Raw genomic sequence first — 20,154 nt, forward strand, 5'->3', positions numbered from 1 at the left:
CTAGATGGTCTTTAAGGTCCTTTCCAACCCAAGCCATTCTCTGATTCTATGATTCTATAACTGAAGAAAATCTTACAGTGTAGGGAGGGCTTAGAGTGATTTCCAATATAAACAGTCAACTTAGTTTTAATACTGAGACATTCTGTGTCACTGCAGTCATCATCAAGAAACAGGAACCGGCAAAGAAATCATATGCAGTTCACTTTTGTGACTGCATCTCAGCCATTTGTTTAAGTAGGTGCCTGGCTGTCAGGGGAGGTCATCTCTTTAAAATCCCTTGCTTATAGCAGGACACTATAATACATACCCTGGGGTGTCAGATTCTTAGATCATTCGGTGTCTGCCCTGAATGTTGCCTTTCAGAAGTGGTAACCCTGAGCCAGGAGGTGGTTCTCAACACTTAGGTTTGGATTCCGTTGAATTCCACCCAGTCATTAACTGCTTACTTTCAGCTTTCCCCCACACAGCAGTGAATAGGTTGGCACTGAAAATATACAACCCTCGTGTTTATGCAGGTATTTATTTCAACACTTGCATCTCAGCCGGCCTCTCAGGCCCTTCTGAGTCTGACCTAATGCTCTTCCACGAAGGGACGTTGCCAGCATCCCTTGGGTACCACCTCCCATGTATTGCCATCTCTGGTGGTCTACAGGCTGACCTGAGACATGAACCACTTAGAAGCACACCAGTGTCAGGGAGTTGGCCTGATGTGATTGTTTCCCTGATTTGTCTTGCTGCCAAGCCCTTCAGAGTCCAAGAAAGCTGACAACAGTGATTCAGATTAAGGCCAAACACTCATTATGTCGCAAACTGTTGTACTTCAGCATTCTGAAGATTGCAAGTTCTGGATACTGAACAGTTCAGGCTCTGGACTAAATGTTAGCACAGCGAATTCTCTGCTGTCAGTTGTTGTGATTTGTTGCTGTAAAATCAGGCTCCAGAATACAAAATAGATTATACTCACAGTTTCATTTTTCTGATGTATTTAGGGTTGCAATTCCTCAGCTGAGCCCTCAGTCAGAAGCGTTTCCACAGAGGACTCTGGTATCAGGTCCGTGTGTATCCATTCTGATAGGCAGAGAGTCTTGGTAGACACATGTCCATGTTTAATGAACTTTTCCATACAACTAAAGAATTATAGGAGTCTTCATACATCTGTGATTGATAAAAAAAATTTGCAACTTCTCTTTAAAGGCTGCTTGCATTCAGCACCACACAGAGGTGAGGGAAAATAATGGGAATTTCTTATTTATACAGTGAATTTGCTTCTGGGAGTGCCAGCAGAGGACCAGCAGAAACACTGTGTCACTTAGGGTCACATGAACTCCTACAGGAGTTACATGTGTTTCATAGATCTGATGATAGATGTCTATGTAGGAAGGAATTTCTAACCATCTGTAGACATCCTGCTAAAGAAAGATTCGGGATTCAAAAGGAGCACCTGCTAGCAGAAATATTTATCTGGCATATAGATTACTAGAGCGAGGGAATGCAAAGATTCAAATCAATAGGAAGGGTTTTAATGATTGCTTTTCATTAACTGCAGTGGAACTAATAAATGGGGCTCGTTGCTCCATTTAAGTTAACACAAAGAATGATACAGAGATAGTGATGATTTATGAGGTTGCCATTCTTAAAATACCAGCATAGGGTGTGTATCACTAAATATGGTCTACAGATATGTCACCTCAAGCTGTGATTATATTGCATCTCTCAAGTTAAATATCTTGACTCGTCACAAGAGCTGTTGCAAATAACCATGAAGGACCTCAACAGAAGGTATATTATCCCCTGAGACAGCACCACAGCACAGTCCAGGCTTATCAGTCTGTTGGGTTGCTAAAAATGCCATTACTCTTTTGGGATCTTAAAAACCATCGTGTGTTCCTGTTAGTTCTTAAAGATCCTATAGATCTGGATAAACTTAACCATTGCAAGTGTTTTCTGCTTACTTGGCTTCTCTTTGTAGTTTCACTCATCTGTTTTCACCACCTAGAAAGCTGAACCTTTAAACAGCTGTCTCTTGTCACCCTGGAAATGGCAGTGCTTCAGCAGTGGTCAGTGACTGCTCCGTGGAGGAGCATGGGCTGGGACCATCTGGGACCCAGTTAGTGTAGGCAAATGAGACTGACTGTATTTGCAGGTGTGGATATGCCCTTTCTTCAGTAGCGTTCTTGCTGTTGAATCTCCTCCAGTTGCTTTTACAACAGACAGGTGATAATATCCCTCTTATCCGTGGAACTGCTCAGTGTCTCCATGAAGATCACAGCAGCAGCAGGGGGCAAGATGAACCATTTTCATTTCTCCTTCCAGCTCCTGGCTTAATAGCTTGTCCAAGAGGAGAGAGGTCAGGAAATCTTTTTGTTCTGAGGGAGGGCTCCGGCATCCTGCCTTAGAATAATCCTCTCCCTTCCATTGCTGCTGGTGTGATTCACGAAGCTGTCTCCTTCTCGGCGTAGATCAGGACTGTGGACTGCTGGGCATGGAACATCCTACATCTTTCTGGCCCAGCGCCGTCATCCTCATGGGGTAGGAGGGGAGTTGGATCCGTGCCGCTTGGCTGTGAGCACTCCCCCGTGAGCAGGCAACACAGAGGTGACGTGGACCTCTGTGTCCTGTGTGTCTGACGTCCTGCAGAGACACCTGTGGCACAAGCGCACTCATCATTCAGGTCAGGAACCGCAGCCTACTCCGCAGGGCTTTACCAGGTCATGGCTGGCTGATTGTCGCCCCTGGGGGAACCACAGCACATTTGCATTCCTGTATGGCCTATGCAGAAGTGCCAGCAGGGTGAAGGAGATGACTGAATATCTGTGCAATGTATTTCCTGGGCTTCAGAAACTCAGCTTAGCTACCCTTTAGAGAGAACAGCAGTGCATATCACCTAATGGATACAAATAAATGAATGCCTCGTGACAGCTAGCCTTTGAGTGAATTTATTATTGAATTACACTCCGGCTTTTTAAGAACAAGCTGAGCTGACAAGCTCTCTCACCACTGCAGAAGAAAAAGAAAGACAATGATAAATTACCCTGATGGATAAAGGTAAAGACCTTGTCTCCTCCAAAATACCAGCAATTATATATTATTAATGTTTGGGAAGAAAAAATAATCATTGCCCATATTGAAATGAGTGTTTATGATGATAAAGCAAGTAGCTAAATTAAATTCTGAATGCACAGAATGTCTTTTCACATCATTTTGATGAACAGATAACAAGTACTCTTCTGCTACTTGATCGTTCTTGTATTGATTTTGAAACCACTTACTCTTGCTGTTTGCTTTGTATTTTTAAGCCATTCTTAGTTGTCCATCACCATAAGGAGCAGCACAATGTGCAGTGGTGTCAAGTGTTGACTTTCAAGTAGGACACCTGATATATTTGTTCTCTCTTGAGGGACAGTGTCAGAAAATTGCAAGAACAGGCTAAAGTCCTGATCCACGGAGTCTTTTATGTTATGTGTTGGCATAGGATTAAAGCGCCTCAGAAAACCATGTGTGGAATTGGCATTTTTTAAAAGAACATTTGACAAGAAATAAGGTGATTTTTAAGTAGGTGTGGTTTATACCCCTTCTTTTTTGGTACAGGTTGCATGTGTCTACTTGCTGCCAGCAGTATTAACCCATCCCAATTAAATGGGCAGCTACAAATAACCCGCTGAGTTATAAAGACACATCAGAGAGCAGGTTCTGGTATCCGCTGCAAGAGTAGTCCCTTATTGCCCTCAGGTCAGTAGTCTAAGTACAAAAAGTAGTAAGTTTTCATGGTTTAAAATTCTGATCAGAATTAAATTTGCACAATTCTTTTTCCACTACTGAGTGACAAGGTATCTGTAAACATGTCACTCCACCTCTCTGTGTCCCTCCTGTGTGCCAGGCTGTACAACGTACCTTACTGATCCAGCTGGGGAGGGTTGCACAAGCACTGTTAGATGCTAAGATAGACAGGTGTGCTATAAATGCATCTGTGCACTATTTTACTATAAATAAATAAATGGATGGGTTTTATTGTCACAGTTAAACTGCATCGATCCCAAGCCCTATCAAAACCAAAATTGTGAGTATTGATCATGGCCAAAGAACAACTGAGAAAATAGGGGAGGATCAAAATGGCTTTCAAAACATTTTGGTAGTCCCTCTGGCTCACTTCTGAGAGAGTTTGAAGGAGAAATTTGAAACCACACTAGCACAGCACCTCTTCAAACCCTCTCCTTCCCCGTGATATCTTGGTAACCGTGAAGGAAGACATTCAAAGCACCTTCTCTTTTCCTTTCACCCATTTCTTTCCACACCTGGAGGACTGTGGGTTCACCCCAGCAGATCTTCCTGAGGTTCCTTCACAGGGAAACCAAAGTGCTCTGTCTTTTCTGGACTTCTCCCTCAAGAAAAGTGCGATTTTTATACAGCGAAGTAAGAAACGCTTCTTTTCTAGCCGAAGTTAGAAGTCAAAAAACCTGAACTCATCAGGTGTGGCTTGCTGCTGCTGATTTCTCCGGAGATGGCTGGTCCAGCCCGTGGCTCTGGCCCGGCTCCAGCAGGATGCGGCTCCGTTGGGCTGGCAGCGAAATGCGGCGGGTCGGATGCACCCCCTGAACGGCAGGTACCCCAGCGGCCATGCAGGAGCTCGTGGAGCACGGCAGCTGCGTGGTTACGCCAGCTGTGAACGCTGCATCTGTTGAAGACTCTGTCATAACATGTGAGACACCATCCAGTGCTCCTGAGAGTGAGCACGCGTGGTACAGCGTGGTACCTACACTGATGGGAACAGGGTCGTATTTTCCCGTGTTTTAAACCGAGCTAACACAGCACCTCTTCAAACCCTCTCCTTCCCAGCATTACAGTCTTCCAAAGGCATCATTCTGCTTCTGTTGCTTTCTGCTTAAAGGAACTACTTACTAGCTACAAATCATAGCTTTTTGAAATATAGGACAATAACGAGGAATTTTCAAAGACGTAGTGGTTTTCATTTTGGCACTTATTCCTTTTAAGCACAGGAAAGCATACTTTTAAAACTTACCTTTTCAGTGTACAGGGCATATATATATATATATATTATTTTCAATGTTTGCCTTTTTCTTTTGATTTTAAATTATATAGTATGGCATTATTTCAGCTTAGAGTGATTTTGAGTTGAGCATGGCATTATTTCCATACAATAAACTAATGCAATATATGCAGCTACTTACTTCCACTTTGTTGAATTTGTACCCACAGGACTCTATGAAAGCAAAGTCCCTATCCATTTTTATGGTTTTTTTCTATAACATAGGTAGTGTAATCATAATGTAATTATATTCCCCTTTCACAAGTGGCAGTAGAAGGAAGTCCTGTGTACAGTCGTTAGAGAAATAGGGGTGCAGTTTTTAACAAATATTAAAAAACATCGGATATTTATTACCAAGCACAAACTCTTGTGTAGGATCATCCTAGTGTGATTTGGGCATGCTTCCAGAATCAGACAAAGCAGCTGATAAAAATGCTGCACCATCCTGTACCTGGGATTAAAAGGTCTCAGGTGATACCTGTGTACCTAGGAGCTCTTGGAGTGTGCAGAAAGCAAAACTCAAGCTTTCAAAACTCCCAAGCAGAAAAGCAAAACTCCTAATGAGTTAAGTACCTCCCAATTACACAGGTGCTGATGTGCACATTTGGTTTTAGGAGTCAAAACTACGGTGTAGACGGTGATGCATCTCCTGGATCTGGCATATAGATATTTGATTAATATTTATTCAATATTCAAGGTACATTCCTCTGAAAAAAGAGCAGCCCACACGCCCGTTGTTTTACATTACTCATTGATGGACGTGTCTGGCGTGATAACTATGAGCTGAGTCAGTAGCTCCATTCAATATAATAACATCACTAGAACCTCCATCTCCTGTTCAATGGAGAGATTTGATTATTTCATTACTGCGTAAGGCTTCTTCAAATTAAATACTGCCTCACTGTTGTAATGATTCTCATGTGGGTCCCTGGCATGTTCATTCTGCAAAAAGCTGGAACTTTCTGCCCCAAGCTCTTCGCTGCCTCTCCTCTGCAGGGGTTTGCTGACCCCAGACCAGACTGGAGAGCTTGAGCACCCTGCGGCCAGCTCAGTGCAAAATCTCCTTTCCCATTTTAAATTGCAGGGGAAACTGGTGTGAGATGATCCTGTTGGCTTTGCACTGATGCAGTAAAGTTCTGCCTTGCCAGATCAGTTTTGGGGCAGTCGCCTCTAGCTGTTGGATGCTAACAGCTGAGTCCAAGTACAGTTTTCAACCACTTCAATATATCAGAAAGAGTCTGTCCTTTGAGTGTGACATTTACTTGCTAAATTGGTTAAAACCTCCTACATAAAAAAGCAGTTTTAAAATCCCAATCATAAAATCTTATATATTTTATTGAACTTTTTTTTTTCCTAATTCCTTTGAATCATTACAAAGCTATCAGACAGCTTATATGTAGTTAAAGAACTTCCCCTATGATCATCAGAAAGAGACCTCATTTTATAATTAACCTGGAATGTATTTTTCCTTCTGTTCTGATCAGTTTTGCTTTTATGGTGCCTCAAATTCAATGGAAGGAATCCATTTATTTTGGGTCCTCTGCAGAGCTGAATATGTGGCCATAGCTTACAAAATAAATACCAGACGTAAAATACTGTAATAATACAGAACTGGTAAGTTCTGCAGACATTTTTTGTGAAGACTTGACATGAATACATTATTCATCTCTGAAAGTTATTGCACCATAAAGTCTTTACCTCTCATAGAAATAATGGTTATAGGATCACTTCTGAAAAATTATGAAATGAGCGTGATTCAGTATTAGGTGGAAAAATTATCTTGAACCTTACGAGCTACTGAACGCTTGACTTGGATTTTACAGACCTAAAAAAATAGGGAGTGTGATTCTGTTTCTTTGAGCTCTCATGCAGTGCAAGAGAGTGTTTCTTTGGTTGTACTGGAGTAAAGGAGAGAATCATCAACTTTTAAAGCATTACTTAGTCAACCACATTGTGAACAAAAGAATTCTTCACTGAAACTTTGCAGTAAAGCACAGCCCAACTTTATTATGCTTTGCATTTTCTATAAAACTCTGTTCTAAAATACTTTCACTTAAATAGTATAGTTGGAGCCAGTTTTATCATTTCAGAGACCAACACCAGTATTGTATCTTTTCCTCTTTATTTCCTATTTGCTGAGCAGCCTTCCTGTATCCCTTATCCTCCCACCTTCCCATTATAGCTCAACTGAGAAATCTTGGGATGCAAAAATAGTGAGTCAATGAGGCATAGAGACCCAAGATGTTTTGGATGGCAGAAGTGGCATCTCTTTCCATCAGTGGCCAGATTGCTTGGCAGATCAGAGAGGAAGATTGTGCTTTCATAAAGCAAAAAAGGACGCACATCGAGTAGGTGAATAAGGTTCAAATCTTGGGAGAAGTTTTCAAAGCAAGAAAGGCCTGAGTCTTTCAGGAATGGAGCCAACAGGGAATTGTTGTGAAAGCAATGATCATTCCGTCGTGGGTTTTCTAGAAGTGGTAGGTGGTCCTCAAAAGATATTACGTTTTGTTACTAAACTGTCATGCAATAAAGATACCTTCTTTTCTTGTTGGAGGAGCTACAACTAGCAGTCACTAATATTGCTAAAAAAGATGATGCCAAAGGAGATTTTTAGGAACTACTAGTCTGTAAGTCTTCATGGTGCAGAATGGAGTCAGATGCATGCAGTGGGGAGCTTGAGAAACTGGACAACAGCTGATCTCAAAAGCAAGCCCTCTCATGGCTACTAAAAATATTAGATGAAGAAGGTCCACTGTTTTGATACCGTCAGGTTAGACTAGATCTAAAGAGACAACAAGAATAAAATCTGCATCTAGAAGTGATAGTGTAAATCTTGATTAATAAGTGCTTTCCTCTTGGACTTCAAATACCAACTTCATTAGCCACATTCGTAAAAGTATCCACGGATTATGTTGCTTTTTCCCTTGTCCTTCTTCAGATGATTTAAGTATCGGGTTTTCACTGAAGCATTTCATTCAGTTGGCTTTACTGTGTGTTTTGTAGAATATCTAAAAGACTGTAGAAGGCTTCTTGCAAAAGGTTAACAGCTAAGGACCATACCTGCACAACGGATCATCAGCATCTCCTGACCCTTCAGTGATGGGACCTTATAAATAGCTTCACTGAGCAGGTTAAACAAACAGAGCAGATACTGTTTCTCGCTGCAGACAAGTTAGAATTGACTTTGTTTTATCGAGCCTGGTCAGAGCCCATATAAACTTTGCTCTTCATCACCCACTCTTTTTCTCCTGGGTCTCCCACTCCATCAGCTGCTCAGAAAGTTGAGTGGCAGGATCTGTTGCAAACCATGTCTGTCAGTGCCACTTTAGCAAGTCCCCGTTTGGGACTTGGTCGAATGTCAGCACGTTTAGTCCTTTGTCAGACTGACACTGGCATTCTGGTGCTCTCCTTATCGGCCAGCTTCTCCGCTGAGCCTAATTAACGATTTATATCCCAGCTGCCCAACATGTGCCAAACCCTTTCAGAAACTCACTTGTGCTATCTGTGGTGGTGTGGGGGTCTTTCTGGATGACTACTCTTTAATTTTCATTTTTTCATCTAAATGTGCCTTTCATGTTTAACAAGGAACCCTTCAGCAGGATCTTTTCCATTCTTTTTCCTAACCTTAATTCCTTAATTCAAATGGCAGCTAAGATCAGTAGGTGGATTTCCAATTTAAGCTTTTCCTACAGTTAAACTGAAAGGAAGAAGCCAGACAGGGATTGACTCAGTTCAGGGAAAGACTATTAGGGGTTTTTTTCTGCACGGTTAAGAGGCAAGTGAGCAGGGCTTTTTTTTTTTTACAGACAGCCTTTGAGGGAAATACTGCCACAAGCAATGAACTTGAAGGTCTGTATGTTCTGCTGTTTCCTCTTCTTCTTTTGTCCTTCATCTGTCAGCTCAGGCATTTTCTCTGCGTCCATGTGTTTGATCATGATGCCCTTAGCTTTACCTGGCATTCTACCAATTTTTCTATCTATCCTAGTACTAGACTGCCCTGAGGTTGTTTAACATGAGACAGGTGCATTCAACCCAAAATGGACGAGCTACATTTTGCTTCATCCTGTGTTATTATCAAGCAAAAAGGTCACAGCAGCTAGAGCCATGAGATTGTGTTTGTAACAAATGACTGTATTTATAGGCACTTACCAGCAAGGTGTCTGAGCATATCACAGATGAAGTGCCGTGAGAATATAAAAATCTCTGTGCAAGTGATTAGCAGATTACTACAATTATCCTTCTAATGTCTCTGTAAGGAGGGTATGTGCCTCGGTTGTTATTTTGCAGGTGGACTACAAAGACGCATACAGTTTAGCTGACATGACCAGTGTCACACAGAAAGTCTGTAGCAGAGGAAGAAATGGAACTGAGATCACCTAATTTCATTAAGAACTCTCTTCCCAATGAGTAATAACTTTGCAGATTTTCACTCTATGGTGCTCTGTTGAAGTTTCATCCAGAGCAGAAGGATAAATCCCATATATATATACACACCAATAAAATACAGAAGTGGTAAGTAAGTTCAAAGAGATGAAGAGATTTATAGTGGCAAATTAAAATATTCATTATGGATAACTTAGCTGAGGATGGCTAAGCAGTCATGATAACCATCGCCACACATCTGAAACCTTTAAAGGAGAAGGCACAATGAGTTACAGTGGAAATATTTTGAGGAGCTACAGAAATTCACTGGCGTGAGATTTCCCATGCCACCTATCATCAGTCAAGGAAAGAATATACATTTCTTGCAGCAAAGGGTGGTTTAGGATGCGCAGAATTTTCTTTTCCCAATGAAAAATGTTTAACAGAAGCAGTATTTTTGTCTATTTCCCAGTGCCAAGCACAGTGTCAGCAGAAAACATCTATGAATAAGAAGTATTGGAAGGACCAATATCTAAGTTATGACACACGGGATCAGAATCAGTATTAAAGACAAATCTTTAATGTGCTCCCATAATGTGAAATGCCTTTTGGGGAATTTACTTTTCTGGCTTTTGTTCTAAAGCTGGTTTTGTCTGCTTGAATTTTGTTGACATCCTGTCAAACTTTCTTTATATCTGAGCAATGGGAACGTAAAGTGCACCCCTGTCTGTTTTGCCACTGTGGCCCAGATCTTACCAGGAAGACTTAATTTCATTTTCTAGGGAATAAAGAATGACTTCACAAAGCAATGGTGTAAAATTGTCTGATATGCCATCTGGCATTCTAGATAACATTTCAACAGTGATTTGGTCTTTCAGAGAAGCTTTTATGGACAAACTAAAAAAAAAAGAAAGGAAAAGTCTAATTAAAGAAGAGGAAAAAAGCAGACTGCTTTTCATTGTAAAACAAGAATCCATACAGCCTCATGTAAATTAGTGAAGGAAACAAAACAGACTAAAAAGCTAGAAAACAGAGGCAATACGTGGAATCTGTTAATAATTCAATGGGAAGATGAGACTCCAGCTATGAGAAATTCAATTTTGTTCAACTGTGGAGAACACTCTGAACTAGCAGGCCTAGACTGATGGAATAAATCTCTTCTATTAACATGAGAGATAATTTTATGTAAATTTATTGGGAGACCTTCTAGCGGAGCTGAGCGTCTTAGCAGTACCACTTAACTTGTTTGTAGTGTAATTGCATTTAGACCAAGGTCTTCTGAAGGAAATGGCTGACTAAATTAGCATTAACCAGGTTCCTGGGGGGCTCGGCGCGTTGTGGGTAGTCGATCTTGCCTCCAGAAAGGACATGTTGACCCTAGAGAAGCCAGCTGCTTCCAACGCACTGTATTAACTGTTTTGTCCCAAGTGGGGCAAATTTTGTCACCCAGGGAAGAAGATTTGAGACTCTAATCAGGCAGAGCCTAGGCTTTGGGTTTTCTCCAGTTTCCATCCCCCCTGCTTTTAACTGAATTCAGATTTGTGCATGTTGCTCCAGCTTCTTTTTATCACTGTGGTTTGGGAAAGATGTCCCCTTTGTGGGAACATCTTCCCTTATAGCATGTAAATAAAGCTATTGTTATAGTCCTCGGGAGGACGGTGGATGCAGCTGGGCTTGCTGACGAGCTGCTTCTCTGAGAAGAGATGCCAGCGTCGTCCGAGTTAGTCGTGCTAACGGAGTTGGAGTGCAGTGCTGCGAAGCATCGTCTAGAATGGGAACCGAGTCTCTTCCTGGAAGGTGGGAGTTCAAAAGCATTTGTTCCAGCTGCCAAGGCGAGAGGAAGCTCTTTGTCCATGTTGTGCTGGTGCTTGTTATTGTGGAAATAGTTGTCAGTGATATGTAATGGACCAGATGCTTGCTGATATAAAGCACATCCCCCCATTAACATGAGCTGAGGATCTAGGCTTGCAATATTACTTACAAGTTTGCAACTGCTTGGACATGTGTTTTGTGTAGGACAGCAGGAGGGACATCTGCAACATGTTGTATTTTTTCCTTTGCTTGCTTTTAACTCTTGGAAGGAAAAAACAACAGGTGGAAGTGTTCTTTTTGGGTTCGCAAAAATGTATGATCTTGTCTCTCAAGTATTTTAAAACATTTGGAGTCCCAGTGTTGGTTTGAATATGCTGTCAGTAATTCAGAATACCGAGTCCCTCATGCTCAGGTCTTAGTCTTCAAGCAACAGCCTGCAGTGATTCCTTGCCTTTCACAAAATGTGCAGCCGTTTGATGAGAAGCTGAGAGAAGACAGTTTCAGACCCTTCCTCAGGTCTCTCTAAAGGATGGGCGAGGACATGGGGCCAGGTGGAGGGGATCATGGAAAAATCTGGGAAGAGAAGGCCTAGCTTCTGCACTTAGCTCAGATGTGATCAAACACATTCACTTCGTGCAAAAATTGCACTACACTTGGTGACCTGTTGACTTCAGTGGGGTTATTCCAAGCATTGACATTTTTCCAAGCATTGATATTTTTCCAAGCATATTCCATGGCATTGTGATCCTTTGAGTTATGCTTTGCCTGCATGTTAGAGAGTGATGTGCATAATGCTGTACTGGAATATTATTTTAAATTTGTTGTATATGGGAAGCGGAGTTAGAACCTTCAATGGGAGAAGCAATAGAAGTATTAAGAATATTGTTAGCTCCGAGATGGGTCCAAGTCTTTTCCTATATGACTCCTAACAAGTCAGTGATGATATATCAGAGAAAACTCAGTAACAGAAAATTCATTTCCATGATCTCATTTTCCTGTGGCCTGTTCCAAAATTGCATATGAATCCAGTCACATTATAGATTGCCAACACATTCTGGTAATGCTTAGAGAATTTTTGTTAGTAGTGGAGCTCTCCATTTAGATCAGTAGGAGTTTTGTTCAAGACTCCCTGGCAAATGGTCTGGTTTCTGTACTGTGGAATATACAAATACTGCAGCCCTTATTAAACAGAATTTATACATTATCATCTCCTTGCATTACACAGTATCAGATTTTTAGGTGGACTATAAGAAGATAACTTGATCTTTCCCTGATAATTCATGTTTATGAAATCATCTTTACAAAACTTTGCAGATATCCTTTGCCTCAGTGAACCAGTAAAGCGACATTTCTCAGTTGAGGTGGGTAGATAGCAAGTGCAGGTGGGGTGATTTACTCTAGCTGAGATCTGGTCCTGCACCTGTAGAAACATTGGCTTTCAATCATTGGCTCTCCAGCAGGACAGCAGTTAGGAAAATCACTCACTGGGTCACTTTAGCACACTGACACCACAATTTGCTGTTGCTGCTCAGAAAAATAGTTACCTTCAGCCAAAAATTGGGTTCAGACACTCTCAGAGACATGGGATGCTTTGTCTTTACAGGAAGCTCCTAAGGTAGCAATGTAGTAATGACTTAGAGCTCTGGAGACAGACTTTGGAATAAGAACCTAGAAAATCTGTCTTTGGTTTTACTGCAGATTTTCTGACTGACCTTGGACAACTGAAAATCACTCTGTGCTTTATTTCCTCTCTCTGTAAAATACCTTTCTTGAAGTATTAATGTTTGTAAAGATCCTTGAAATCCTTAGATAAAAGAGCACATTAGAGAGGATAGAGTAATTGGAATAGATGTAGCCTATAAAACAGTGCAATCCACCAAACTTTGAAAGAAAAGGATGGGAAGAAAAAGCCTGTCCTGTTAGCGTGCTCAGTTCCCCAAGCAGTTTGTAGGGAAGTTATCTGAACCTAGCAAATTATCTGTCATGGTTTTCCCAAGCGTGGAAGAAATGGGCCATCAAGCCTTGGTCAGGGTGCTTCTGTGGCTGTTGTGCCTTAAATATGTCCATGCAGTGCTTGGTAGGTTTCTGTTCTCTTTGATTTTAAAATGTGCTTTGCCTTTAATGAGGGCAATATTGTCAAGACACTGTGAAACTTAGTTGCTTATTGTAAATTCCAATGCGATGTTGTGAATCCTACAGAAGTCCATAGTTATTGAAGTATATGCTGCAGCACTTGCTCTTCAAGAGTAGGATAAAGGTAAACCTCATTTTAGGTATCAAATGTTCTTACACAACTCCTGTGAAAGTCTTCAAGAGCAGCATCCCATCATCAAGACACACAGCATGGGCCCCAGCTTTCCAGGACATAAGGGCCTGGGCTTTCTAACCTGTAGGAATTCTGAGCCACAGAAGTAGAGGAAAAACCTGAATTTGTCAAAAGACTTACTATTTCTTATCATTTTTCTCCTTCTTGCAGACACGCATGTGTGATTCGAGGCCAGGTGATGACGGCAGATGGGACCCCTCTAGTTGGAGTGAACATCAGCTTTGTCAACAATCCTCTTTTTGGATACACAATCAGCAGACAAGATGGCAGGTAGGATGTCTTTATAGGAGTTAGAGTGTTCAAGCAGCAGTTACAGCATTATTACCACCAATACTAAAGAGAAACTCCTTCCAAGAGCACGTTTATTGATGCATTTTGAAGATGTTGATGCATTATTGTTGGTTGTTATGGGGCTACATCTGGCTGGTGACTAGCTGCCAGTGGTGTTCCTCAGGTTTCAATTCTAGGGCCAGTCCTGTCCAATATATTTATCAACCATCTCGGTGCAGGAGTTGAATGTACCATTAGCAAGTTTGCTGATAAAACCAAACTTGGGAGGTGCTGTTGACTCTCTTGAGGGACAAGAGGCCTTGCAGAGGGGTCTAGATAGATTGGAGCATTGGGCTAGGATTAATGGGATGGAATTTAACAAGTCCAAATGCCGGATTCTGCACCTCGGATGAAGTAACGCTGAGCACAAGTATAAATTGGGAGAGGAGTGGCTGGAGAGCAGCCCTGCAGAAAGGGATCTGGGGGTGCTGGTCGGCAGCGGGGTCAACACGAGTCAGCTGTGTGTGTCCTGGCAGCCAAGAGGGCAAATCCCATCCTGGGGTGCATCGACCACAGCACAACCAGCCGGTCAAAAGAGGGGATTATCCCGCTGTATTCAGCGCTGGTGCGGCCTCACCTGGAGCACTGTCTGCAGTTCTGGGCCCCACAATTGAAGAAGGATGTGAAGGTCCTTGAAGGCGTCCAGAGGAGGGCAACAGAGCTGGTGAAAGGGTTGGAAGGCATGTCCTGTGAGGAACGGCTAAGGGCTTTGGGTTTGTCTAGTTTGGAGAAAAGGAGGCTGAGGGGCGACCTCATGGCTCTCTACAGCTCCCTGAGGAGGGGACGTGGAGAGGGAGGTGCTGAGCTCTTCTCCCTGGTATCCAGTGATAGGATGTGTGGGAATGGTTCAAAGCTGCATCAACAAGGTTTAGATGGATATTAGGAGGCATTTCTTCACTGAGAGGGTGGTCAAACACTGGAACAGGCTTCCTAGAGAGGTGGTCTATGCCCCAAGCCTGTCCGTGTCTAAGAGACATTTGGACAATGCCCTTAACAGCATGCTTTAACTTTTGGTCAGCCCTGAAGTGGTCAGGCAGTTGGACTAGATTATTGTTGTAGGTCCCTCCCAACTGAAATAGTCTATTCTATTCTATTCTATTCTTATTTTTATTATTTAGTATTATTAATTTTGTGATATCACCTAGAACCTTTAGCCAACAATTGGGCAATGCAGTGCCCATGCACGTAAAGAAAAGATGCCTTCTGCTCCCAACAGCTCTATTCTTGCTAATTCATGTTGAAATGATTAGGAAGAAGTCATTAAGATTATGGTTGTATCTGAGGCAAGTGCTTAAAATCTGAGCAATCACGCTCAACCAAAACAAAAGCATTGCAAATAGGGAAAGTCTTTTAGCTTATCTTTTGTCTGTCAGTGCTAATGGCTCCCTTTCTTTTAAGAACAAAAATGAAACGTAAGGGGTTCCAGCTGCACATGCTCTATGTATTGACTACTAACCACTAGCACTTGGGAAAGGATTTATAGATTTTAGCACTTCTCCAATCCACAACTTTCATTAAAGGTTTGACTTGGCCAGAGAAGCTGATAGAATTAGAATGAAAGAGAGGAACATGTGCTAGCAACCTGTGCTTAATGTCACCTTACTGATGCTCAGGGGAGTTTGCACCTACTGTAACACTGATGGTGACTAGGAGGCTTTCCGAGTGATGCTCCACCTCTTGGATGATGTGACAATAAAATCCAGGTAATAAAGAGGCATCCCAGGAAAACTAGTGGTCTCCTTTGGAAAAGGATGCCTCTGGAGCTGGTGCCTCTGTATGGTCCGAAGCTTAGGCATTACTGCAAAAAGGAGAGTCTTGAACATTTATGCTATGAGTATCTCTGTCAACCTTACTGAACCTACTTTGAGTGAAAGTGAGATCCAAACTGCACTCTCAAGATCAGATTGCTGTGTATAGACCAGCACAAAATCTGTGTCTATTAGAACAGATAAATATGCCTGCAAAATTCCTGGACAATAATGCCTGCCATAATCTTTTTTTTATCTGTTTCCTTGTCATATATACAATACCCAACTACCGTGTGTAATCTTTCATTTAGATTACAAGTACTTTGAGGAAGGGACCATCTCTTTGCTTTGCAATTGCACTGTACCTAGCAGAGAGGGGCTTTATCTTAAATTTCACCTCTAGACAGCAAACATACCAGTAAGCTAAACAGGGACAGAGCACGGAGGTGGGCGCTGCTATCCAAGCTCCAGACCTTTGTAATATTTGAGTAACTCTTTCTTTCCAATTCTTGGATGGTGAAAGGCAAATCCCCTCTGCTCTAATCCTACTTCTACTGGCAGTTCAAGCTAGGGATGTCCTTCCCAACCTCCAGCTAGGCAGGGGACTCAGGGCAGAAAGCAATGCAGCTGGAGCATCAGTATGCTCCACCGATCTTCAGTGGGCTGCCGGTTCCTCAGGGCCGGCTGCCAGCCTCCAGAAGTTAAATTAGTTTCAAGGAGCTCAGTGCTGCAGTTTGCTGACTCAGCCCCTGACAGATACTCAGCTCCAAATGATAAAAATGACAGAGATCTGCTGTCTCAGAGCAGGGAATCTGTGACCAAGTGGGATTCATCCTGAAGCTGGGATTTCTGTCAGCAGCGGTCGGTGGTCAGTGTAATCCCAGACTGCGTGGTGTCAGCTCTTCTGATTTCTTCACCTTCCTCTCAAATCAATCTGCTTCTACAGAAACCTTGTGCACGTCTGGTGCACGACCAACATTTAACATTGCCTTCCAAAATTGGCTGAGGCATACATGCAGATATTTTCTCAAATGAACGGGCACAGCACTGCATCTGTGTACTCCAGAGGTAATAAATGGACAAGTGAAAGCCCTTCTCTTAAAGAACACCAAAATCCAGTGGTGAGGTCTTCTAAAAATTACCTTGAAGTACTTAAGAGCATTCAGACTAAAATTGTCAGGGCAGAAAATGATGTCAGCCATCCCTTATTTCTAATCCTAGTCTCGCTGCTGATTTAGCGGGTAGCATTAGATGCATCTCTTAACCTTCCTAGACCAGCCAACCAGCCTGTGAAAGGGAGATAACATTTACTTGCCTTCCTTACTGATTGTTGTAGCATTTATTAAACAGTATTTGTAAAGCACTTTCAAAATTGTGTAAAGAATTATTGCTATTACATTTTCTATTATGTGTTTTGATGCTTTTCAGTAATTTTCTGAATAGAGCATGACTCTTTTCTCATCAGCTTTTTCACAATGCAGTTTTCATGTGATTGAGTCACTTTGTTTTAAGAAGTTGATGCTCTTCAGCAAGAAGTAGTTTCTCCTGAACTACAGTAGCAGACTTCATGCATTCCCAGTCCATAGCAGTGCACAGTTATATGGGGTCATCTGGACCATCTTCGGTGTCATTTTGATTTGGAGGAAAAATGGGAGCACACGTGCAAGCAGTTACCTTGTTCCAGGGGTTATGAGATAACTGCATAAAACTCACTGGCTTTATTATTTGGCATATTCACCATAGGAATATCTATTCTTGAAAACGTGCATTGAGTTGCCTTAAATTGATTTAGCAAATCAGTTTACTGATAGCAGGGCAATAACTGTGGTTTTAAAGTAAGGGAGTTTAAAGACAGAATTGCATCAGTTTAGCTAGATTGGTTCCTAAGCTCATTTTGTTGCTTCAGGTTTGCTTTTTTGCGGGGGGAGGCAGGGTTTGGCATGACCAAGTTTCAAAATGAGTATCATAAGTAAAATTTCAGTTTTAAAATTACAGTGAACTGATTTTTTCAGCCCTGTAAGTGGATTCGCTGTATTCCAGGTCTCTGCAAGTAGGTTTCACTCCTATTATGGTACTCAGGTACAGCCTCTAATAGGGAAATCCTGGTCCTATTTAAGTCACATTACTTAGTATGAGCAAAACTTTGATAACTTCAAGGCTTGCATGTGTTTTTAGCCTAATTATTGGGGGACAGACTTTTTTCAGATAACAGGGCATGGAGATAAAATGACAACTCTCGAACCACTCTGTTGTATGCATTTCTCTGTAAAGCAAAGTTAATAGATGGATCGAAGTATCAGTACTGGATGATAAACCACATTTTTAAATAAAGCTTTAAGTTTGATTCAACTGGCAGTTTATAAAGGCTGCAAGTCCTCAGTATCCCATGGTTGTAGGCACGGTGTTAATAAACCAGCAGGAAAGTCTCAAGACTTTTTTGGTATTGTGTACCTGCCATCGCATTCAGCAACTTTGGCATGGCTCTCTCAGAAAGACCAAATAGATGAACTTTCAGAGCAAAGAGGTGAGAAAGGGTTACACTTTTCTGTGGGTTTGGTTTTTTTTTTTTTCTGAGCCTGCTTTGTGGATAAATAGAGAATTTTATCCTTTGGCCTGTCTCTCCAGAGTCTTTTAAGAAAAACAGAACAATATGACTGTACAACAAGTATGATTTTTTTCAGAGTGATAAAAAAGACGTCAGAGATCAGCAGCAAAACCAGAAATAAAATTATCTCGTTCCTTCAATCCCAAGACGGTTTTGCTCTTGTTAAATTTAATTTCACTGAGGGAAGCTGGGAGGGAAGTGTTTTCAGTTTGGGTTTTTCTGTTTGGTTTTAGTTTTAGCTTTTGTTCAGTTCATCAAGGTAACTTCAAAGCTGCACCCTGTGACTCTGGGAAAACCAGCTCATGAGCAACAGCGCCTGCTAAAAAATACTGCCTATCTCTGTTTTCACAGCTGCTGGAGCCTGACATGGAGGTGGTGCTTTCCATTCTGCATCCTGCTTTGGGGATGCAGGAGAGGCAAGGATGTTTCCTCCCAGCAGGTTACCATCCCTGACCCAGGCTCAATGAAGCCAAGAACCGCTCACAAAGGAGTGAAACAGAAGTGTTTCCGAATAAAAACTCTTCCCACTTGCCTAAAATCTTGTTGAGCATCATTTGTAATGTTTGCTTCTTTCCTCCCGTTGCCCCTTTCAGTGCCCAGATTCATGCAGAGCAAGCTTCTCCTTCCTAGCTAAAGGGCTTGCCAAATGCTAATTGACTGTTAAAAATGTTCTCATCAAAGTACAAATGCTGTGGAGCTTTGCTGGCAAGAACCAGCAAGTTACTCGTCAGGCTGTTGCAAGCCAAGCTCCATAGGTCTGGGAAGCTGATGCCCCCACTTGAGTGGTAGAATAAACATGTAGAATAAACATGTCTTTAGCTTTTTTAAATGCTTTCCACTCCCTCCCATGGACTCAATTTAATCTTGAAGAACTTTGTTTTCATAATTATATTTACTAAATGGCACCTCAGTCTATTGGCCATAAAAAAACCCAGAAGGTTCTCCTGAATGACTGCTTGCCAAAGAGTTTTTTTTTAGAAATAGTTCATACCCATTGTTGCTCCTCTGGGATTTTTACAGCCAATCTGAAAGCCTCATAATTAATTTAAAAAATAATTTTAAATACTTTTTTCAGCTTCTTTCTCTACCTTGTAATTACAAAGTGCATCAAATCTGGCTTTGGGCTGTCAGAGTGCTTTCAGAACCTAGTTCTCATGCACAGAGAAGTACTTAAGCATGTGGCTTTTAAGCACATGAGCAGCTCCGTTGAAGCCAGCGAGCCTATTCACATGCTTAAAGTCTGTGTGAGACTGCCATACACTAGCACCAAGCATCAAAAGTCAGAAGCGGGGATGAGAAAACTTTCTTTGCCGGAAACACTCGTTTGGCATCGCAACTGAACAGATACTGGGAAAAAACAAAGAAGTAGAAATGAGAAGTCTTCAAATTGTGTTAAAATCCCTTCCTTTTTCAGTTAACACCTCTTTTTTGAGTCTGTACATAGTAGATACATCCTGTGGTGCTGCATAAAATCTCCATCTCTGACAAGATGTGAAGTTTAAATACAAAACTAAGAAAAACAAAACTAAGAAAAAAACCCCAAAACCTATCCCAACATCTTTACCTCCAGGGAACGAATATTTTCCTTACCAAGGTAACATCCTTTCACACAACTCCGGAGGGCTATCTGTTAGCCTGACATAATATTATCCAACACGAATGCAGGCAGAAAAGCCACTTGGCTGGAGATAGCATAGGGTGAAGTTGCAGACCAGAAGTAGTAAGTCATCTGCCCTGTTCTAAATGATTAAGAGTCAAAAAAGACTATGTGCTGAGTGCTGTGGTACAGAGACTGCCTGCAAGGCGTTCATTTCTTCCCTGAGCCTAGTACGCTACGCTCAGTCCATGACTGGGCTCCACATGTTCTCTGGGTTGCATTAGGTGTTAGTCAGGTTAGCAGTGATGCCAAGACAGTTTATATGGTGGT

General features: G+C 41.8%; 1 protein-coding gene across 10 annotated transcripts in view; it reads left to right on the plus strand.

The window, feature by feature from the left end:
• Window positions 1–20,154, plus strand: part of TENM4 (teneurin transmembrane protein 4) — a 603,540-nt gene that overhangs the window by 502,417 nt on the left and 80,969 nt on the right. For all 10 annotated transcript variants that reach the window (XM_030042633.2, XM_030042636.1, XM_030042637.2 and 7 more), the window contains one exon: window positions 13,695–13,814. In XM_030042633.2, the coding sequence (XP_029898493.1) occupies window positions 13,695–13,814 (120 nt within the window). The remainder of the gene's footprint in view (window positions 1–13,694; window positions 13,815–20,154) is intronic.

Source organism: Aquila chrysaetos, chromosome 19 (genome assembly GCF_900496995.4).
Source record: "Aquila chrysaetos chrysaetos chromosome 19, bAquChr1.4, whole genome shotgun sequence".
Lineage (NCBI taxonomy): Eukaryota > Metazoa > Chordata > Aves > Accipitriformes > Accipitridae > Aquila > Aquila chrysaetos.